General features: G+C 39.5%; 1 protein-coding gene across 1 annotated transcript in view; it reads right to left on the bottom strand.

The window, feature by feature from the left end:
• Window positions 1–4,086: 4,086 nt before the first annotated feature.
• The window catches only part of LOC309863919 (transmembrane protease serine 11C-like), a gene marked incomplete at both ends in the record, with an annotated part of 46,433 nt that continues 43,070 nt past the window's right edge, over window positions 4,087–7,449 (bottom strand). Inside the window, 2 exon segments of the mRNA XM_082729160.1 lie at window positions 4,087–4,164; window positions 4,168–4,212. Coding sequence (XP_082585286.1) covers window positions 4,087–4,164; window positions 4,168–4,212 — 123 coding nt within the window.

Below are 7,449 nucleotides of genomic sequence, written 5' to 3'. Positions count from 1 at the left end.
GGAGAGTTTGAACAATGCCACATGCATTTTCTGGTGGCATAACAAGGATCGTTTGCTTAGTGAAAGAGTCCTGAAAAGCAGCAGTCTGAGTAAAAATGAGACAAATCAGAGTTCAAAGTGAAAAATACTAATCTGCAGGAAGGGTAGCAAATTCTAATAAAACTGGTTTTTATCAGATATTCAATTACCTGATAAAAGAGTCTTTAAGCCACAGCTGAGTGTAAACAGTCACAAAGATGCTAAAGGAGATGTTGGAAAGTTCCGGCCGTGGCTGTCACAAAGGCATGGAGTTGGAACAGGCGAAAGAAGAAACCAACTGAGAAGTGAACCTGATAAATTAATTAAAATATTACTACTTAGCAAATATTACTACTTAGTCGACGGAAAAAGTGGACTTCAACATATAGTACTTACTTGTTTAAATTATATAATGTTTAATGTTTAAATTACCTGTTTAATAAACTTGATAATTATTTATACTTAGTATATTGAGTTTTCACTATTGTCTCAAAGTTCTCATTTTTAAGTCTTGCCGGGTACCAGTTTAGAGTAGGTATGCCTGAATCTGGGGAGACCCATTGTTGCCCCAGGGGGCAGCCACCATTCTAACCGGTGTTCCCTGTTGTTCAGTCTCTCCCATAAAGAGCAGGAAAAGGAAGTCTGTCATCCCAGATTGTATCATTATGCAGGTTGATTCACTTAAGCCGACCCTATTTGGAAGTGGCAGATTTCTTTTTAAAAATTATTTTTTATTTTTTAAAAGATTTTTAAAAACTATTTGAGAGAGAGAGAGAGAGAGAGAGACAGCGAGAGAGGGAACACAAGCAGGGGTTGTGGGAGAGGGAGAAGCAGACTCCCCACTGAGCAGGGAGCCGGATGCAGGTCTTGATCCTAGGATCCTGGGATCATGGCCTGAGCCAAAGGCAGACACTTAACTGAGCCACCCAGGAGCCCCTGAAGTGGCAGATTCCTTAAGTGTGCTTACTTAACATACCTGTTTTTATGTCAACTTATTTTCCAAAATAAAAAGTATTTGTATTCCCTCCCCGCCCCGCCGCCAAACAGGAATATCATACACTTGCTATACACAAAGAAGTCAGGAAAAGAAGAGTACTAGTGACTTAAATCATCTTGCTTTTTTCTAAGATACCAGAATAGGCACAGCATAATACTGCTTTATCTAAAATCTGTAGTTAAAACAAGAAACACATGAAAATATGGTATCTGTTGTGAGGTAATATAATTTAGAATAACACTGGTATTGATTCAGAAGATAGCACATTTTGCACAGAGTAGTAGATGACCATTATTTTTTTGTCAGCCAACATTTCTTTTTTTTTTTTTTTTTCTTGAAATGCTCCTCCCTGCTCTGAGGGGCTATTGATGAACCTCCCCTTCCCCCCTCCTGGAGGGATACCCTGATTCAAGCTGGGTTCATCATAGGCAGCCTCAGGATTTTTTCTTTTTTGTTTTCTTTTTCTTTCTTTTCTTTTTTTTTTTTTTTTTTAACTGGAACCAGAGGGCAGGAGTCCATATTTTTGTGGGACTGTTAGCTTCGCGCTAAAGAAAACCTAATCCTAGAGCCAGTGAGCAGGTCTTTACTACCTCCGTGGTAGCATCCGGCCATGAATGAAGACAAAGGAGGGAAGAGTTCAGATGGGGCTAGAGATCCTGACACTATTTGAGCCCCTAGAGCTAGCTTCAGCTCTGCCTCACGTGGATCTCTAGATTTTTAGTTAACTGGGTTGAAAATGTGTTCTTTTCATTTAAGCTACTGTTAGTTGGGTTTATCTCACTTGTGACCAATGAATCCTGACCAGTATCCCAATATCCATATAGTTTTTTGTAAATACTTAATTTCTAAAAAATTAAAAAGGAGGGATACTAATTCTTATTAATGTATAGCTTGAGATATGTCAAAGTATTTTTTTTTTTAAAGATTTTATTTATTTATTTGACAGAGAGAAATCACAAGCAGGCAGAGAGGCAGGCAGAGAGAGAGAGAGGAGGAAGCAGGCTCCCCGCTGAGCAGAGAGCCCGATGCGGGACTCGATCCCAGTACCCCGAGATCATGACCCGAGCTGAAGGCAGCGGCTTAACCCACTGAGCCACCCAGGCGCCCCGTCAAAGTATTTTTAAAATCCATCAGATAATAAAGCTACTATGTCAACTCATCTATATAGTCTATGACAAATATTATATTTTAGAATACTATGCTAGGTGGATCTTAGTTATAGCCTTATCACAGAACATAGCTGTTTAAAGTGTGGGTTCTGGAATCCGGTTGTTTGATTTTGAATCCCAGCTCAGCCAGTTATAAACTCTAGGCTTCCTTTCTCTCTGTCTCAGTTCCCTTATCTATAAAATTAACATGGCGAGGGAGCCATCCTCACACAGTTGTTGTGAGGGCTCAGTGTAAAAATGCATGTCAAGTGGCACATAGTAAGTGGTCTTAAATGTTAGCTACTGTTATTTATTTTTGGGGTCTATGGACAAAATTTCTACCATAATGAAAGCTATTAGTGGTAGCTGTAGGAATACTGGTGATGAAGAGAAGGGCTGGAGCGCAGTCCTGGAAAGTACCGCCGTGAGATAATATTCATGGTAAAAGCCAACTGATCTGTTTACGTGGCAAGTTGACATGAACCCTAACAGTGCGTTTATACACTTCTATGCCCTCAGGTAGAATGTTTCTGTGTAGGCAAAAGGAAAGTGAAGGGAAGGCAAAATTTCCATGTTATTTACTTCTGGCTGATAATTGATATTGTTGAGGACAAGAGAGTGGAGCTAGGTAATACAGTGCTATCTGCATAGCATGTTCAAGCCTACATAGTCAAACATAGTCCATGTGCCTGAGGATAATTTTACTATTACGTGTGTGTTTGTGAGAAACATCTTCTGACCTCACGTATGGAAGAGAAACAGGAACAAGTCAACCAGCATTGGTATTTATTCATTGTACCCCATAGGACTAACATGCTGTTTTGGGTCATCAAGGTGAGGAAGCCATAAATAGAAAGAGATTAGCATTGGCACAAAGACTGGAAAGAAGACATGTAGATGTAAGGACCTACTTAGCAAGAGGCTTTCATTAAAGTTAAACTGTCCCCGCTCCCCTTCCCCCAGGGGATTCACTTAAAAACAAGTCCTGGAAACCAGCTCCAGGTAACAAAGCCCAGATACAAGGATAGGTCAGGCCAGGTGGAGACATCCGATCAGTGGCGGGTTGCATACTGTCTCCCTAGCTACCAAGGAGTAGGGGCCCCCGCCCTTTGGGAGCCTTTTGTTACCAATCCTAATCAAGGCCTGATAGGCTGGTTCAAATGTCTACTAGGGTAAATTGTAACTCTATTGGTCACCTAGCATCACTGTGGAGTTTCCTGTGTGTGTTACATCTCATTGACCACCTGTGCGTGGCCAGGCCCAACTGCATGGCCTTTGCCCTTAAAAGCTAGTCTGTGAAACAGAGAAAGGTCTCGCCCTCTCTTGTAAGAGGTGCGTCCCCCAACGTTCGGTTAGATTCCTGATGCTTGGCGGGGGAAAAAAGCTTTGCTTGATCTTCACTTTATATCAGTCTCGCTCCTTTAATCATGGACCCATTATTGGGGCATAACAGTAGACAAATTTTCTTTGGAAAATTTTATAGGCACTAAATGGCAATTCACTAGGCTACAACCTACCAATATATGGAGCTTGTGGCAGCACGTGATTTAGCAGGGGGTTATTTATACACTCAGAAGGGACCTTATCCCTAACACCTATACTATGATTTCCTAAGGGACCTAGATCTACAAATCAGTAGAGAAGACCTCCTTAGTGAACTGTAATCCATATTTGTTCATATAATTACCTTCAGTCTGGAGAGGAGTAAAGGGGAAATTATATATCCTGGTTCATTGTTGTCACTAACCCCTCTTCAAAATCTAGTATACAAAATTCTTCATAATTCTAAAATTGTATATTTTTATATTTGCAACATTAAATGCACATAAAGAAATGTACTCTAAATTAAATGTGGTTTGGGAATTACAAACACATTTAGCAAGGGTATTATTTTCAAATTTGAAACTATAAAGAAGTTCTGCACTAGAGACCAGTTTTGGACAGGATCCAGTCTCGACAGTGTGTTACTCGAGTGTAGACACCAGGCTTGTTTGGGAGAGTTCATTCATCTCCCCAGCTTACAGTGCCAGCAAAGACCCAAGTGCCTTTCTTTTTTTTTTTTTTTTTAAAGATTTTATTTATCAGAGAGAGAGAGGCGGAGAGAGCGAGCACAGGCAGACAGAATGGCAGGCAGAGGCAGAGGGAGAAGCAGGCTTCCCGCCGAGCAAGGAGCTTGATGTGGGACTCAATCCCAGGATGCTGGGATCATGACCTGAGCTGAAGGCAGCTGCTTAACCAACTGAGCCACCCAGGCGTCCCGACCCAAGTGCCTTTCTAATCTGTACCAACCAGAGGTCCGCTGGAGTTACCCTACAGAGAAAGAGGGTGCATACAATTACTATACTTTAAAGATGAATACTGCTTCATCTCCTCTTTTGTAATAAAGACAGGGAGATGCAGAAAAAGGGGAAAAAAACTCTAGATATTTCAATATTGAATGAAGTCATACAGTATTTGTTCTTTTGTGACTGACTTATTTCACTTAACACAGTGTCCTTCAAGTTTCATCCATGTTGAAGCATGTGTCAGCCTTTCCTTCCTTTTTTACTCATTTTTTTGTATATGCAACACTTTGTTTATCTGCTTATCCATCAAAGGACACTTGGGGTTTTTTTTTTCTTCATCTTTTGGCTATTATGAATAATGCTTCTATGGATTAAATATACAAATATCTATTTTTGTCCCTGCTTTCAATTCTTTTGGGTATGTGCCCCGAAATGGAATTGCTGGATCATATTGTAATCTATTTTTAATTTTTTGAGGAACCACTATGCTGTTTTCCATAGAGGCTACACCATTTTACATTCCACAAACAGTACACAAAACTTATGTTACAGTTTTTAAAAATCCAGTCTTTATTTCAAATTCATAGAGTAAGTGGAGAATAATAGAGAGCATCTCTCCATTTCTTGTTTTTGTCTCTTTTGACTTCCTAGCTCACCTATATCAGCTCACCTCTGTTTTATACTCATTGTCAGATAAATGGAAGTATTTAGTTCTTTGCAAGGCTAATCCCTCCACCTGGTTTCTGGATCAAGGACACTGTTCTATCAATAATCTTCTCTTGTTTGTTTTCCTATGTCTTCATTTCCTGCACTGGCTTTCCCCACCAGACATATACTTTTTTTTTTTTTTTTTCCAGTTTTTCCCATCAAAAAAAATGACAGCCTTTTTGGATCTTAAGACCACCTCCATTGTCCTAGTTATCTTCCTTTCATAGCTAAGTGCCTTGAAGTAGTAATTTATACTGAAAGTTCCATTTTCTTGTCTTATTTTCAATTTTCTTCTAAATGGTTTTTCTTTCCACTGACAAACCTAAACATTACCAGTAAGTGATTGTTGAAGTTGACACACTCTTTCCAGCATCTATCTTACTCTTTGGCATGTGTCACTATTGACTATTCCCTTTTTCTCTGATCCCTGGAATCCTGTGACACCAATTTCTTCTTGTTTTTGTTATTCTGATCTTTATTCCCTCTTACTCTTTGCCTCTTAAAAGCATTTATACCAGAGTTCTATTACTTAGGTGTTTTTTATTTTACATACCTTATCTGAACAACTGTATATGCGCTCATGAATTTAACTACCACCCAGATGATTAGAATTTCAGATTTTTATCTAGTAACTTTTTCCTGAGCCCAAGGTTTTTATTTCTAAAGGCGCACTGGACATATATGCCTGGGTATTATGTAGGCACTTCAAATTTAGCACACTCCAAACTTCATCCTCCACAAACCTTCCTTATCTCTTGTACATCTTCTTTCAATTGTTCAGGAAGCATGTATGGTCATGCCTTCTGGTCTGGCCAGAAGCATGTATTCCTCCTTTTCCCTCTTCCTCACTTCTAATCAGTCCCACGGTCTTGTCTACCTGTCTTGTCTCTTCATTCCTACTGCATCTCTGTTGAAGCCCTCATTACTTTTCTCAGGCAAAATAGATCTCAGTATCTCTGAGATCTGTTCCAGTCCATCTTCCACTCTGCCTGTATTGGATTTGGCAATTAGATCATCATTAGTAATCTTGGCTAGAACATTTTCACTGGTCTCACAAAAGTCTGCAAGCAGTGGGATAGAGAGTGAGTAAGTTAAGAATATGGAACAATGATGGTAAACTATTCTGTAGAGATTTGACCAAGAAGGGAAAAAGAAAGACAGAGAGGGTATATTAAGGGAGAGACCTACTTCTGTTTGCTGGATATGAGAAAGAGCCCATTGGGGTGGGATAGTTCGGAAAATAGGGAAGAAAGTTCAAATTAATATAAAGTTCAAATGCTTGTGTAGATTGAGAGGGGATGAAGAATACAGACAAAAGATTAGATTTGAAGAGCAGAAGAGATTTGTTTGCCTGAGCCTGGAAGGTGAGGAGAAGTACAAATACAAATTTATCATGTAGAAAAGAAATTAAAGGAGTTCTCATGATTTCTTTCATTCTTTTTTCTAGTTAGTATGAGGGAAATGTCATACGTTAAGGAATATAAGGGCATATAGGGACACATTCAAACAATGTAATGAAAGGCTGACGTAGACTATGAAGGACGTATTAAAAAATTCTATAGGGTATTGAGGACCCAGCTGTGATGATATGACACCAGTTTACAAGGCTGCAAGATTTCTTCTAGTTGTGATCAGGAGTATACAAATGGGAGCCAATGAAACAGTCCTATTGCTCTGTGGTTAGAGATTATTAGCATGGGTGTGGGGATGTAGAAGATGGTGAAGGCGCTGAGGGGGCTGTCAGTTGAGTGGTTGAAGTGATAAAACCTCTAGGCTGCATAAGGCTATTAGAGAGTCATGGCGCTGAGGGCGATGGACTGAGATAAAATCGCGAGAAACTAGCATTTAAAGCCATGACTTGCAGTGGAAGAATAGGGTTAGTGGGACAGTTGAAAGATGGGAATCTGTAATTAGAGATGATAATTATGTATTGCAAGTACTTGCTTGTGTGTCTTCTCGTTCCTAGAGTGCAGGAATAATGCCTTTTGGTCTGGCCCGTAGTAATCCATAAAAAATGAATGGATAAAATAAAGGTTTTTTCTGGATTTACCACTGATTCTGCCTGCCTAGATAATTGCAGTAGTACTTTTGTTAACTCTGAGATTATTACTTGTAAATAGCACCAGAGGTGTTTGAAGCATATTAAGCATAAGGAAAGGCAGCTTCGTGTGGCATTCAGAGTATAGACTATGTAGCCCAGGGTCTAAGGTCTGAGATCTACCACTTAATACCTGTGTGAGTTTAAACAATTTACTTAGTCTCAGTCTCTTCATCTGAGTAGTAGTAGTTTATA

This window comes from Mustela nivalis (assembly GCF_964662115.1).
Source record: "Mustela nivalis genome assembly, chromosome: 4".
In the NCBI taxonomy this organism is placed as follows: domain Eukaryota; kingdom Metazoa; phylum Chordata; class Mammalia; order Carnivora; family Mustelidae; genus Mustela; species Mustela nivalis.
This window is presented reverse-complemented; position numbering and strand designations above follow the sequence as displayed.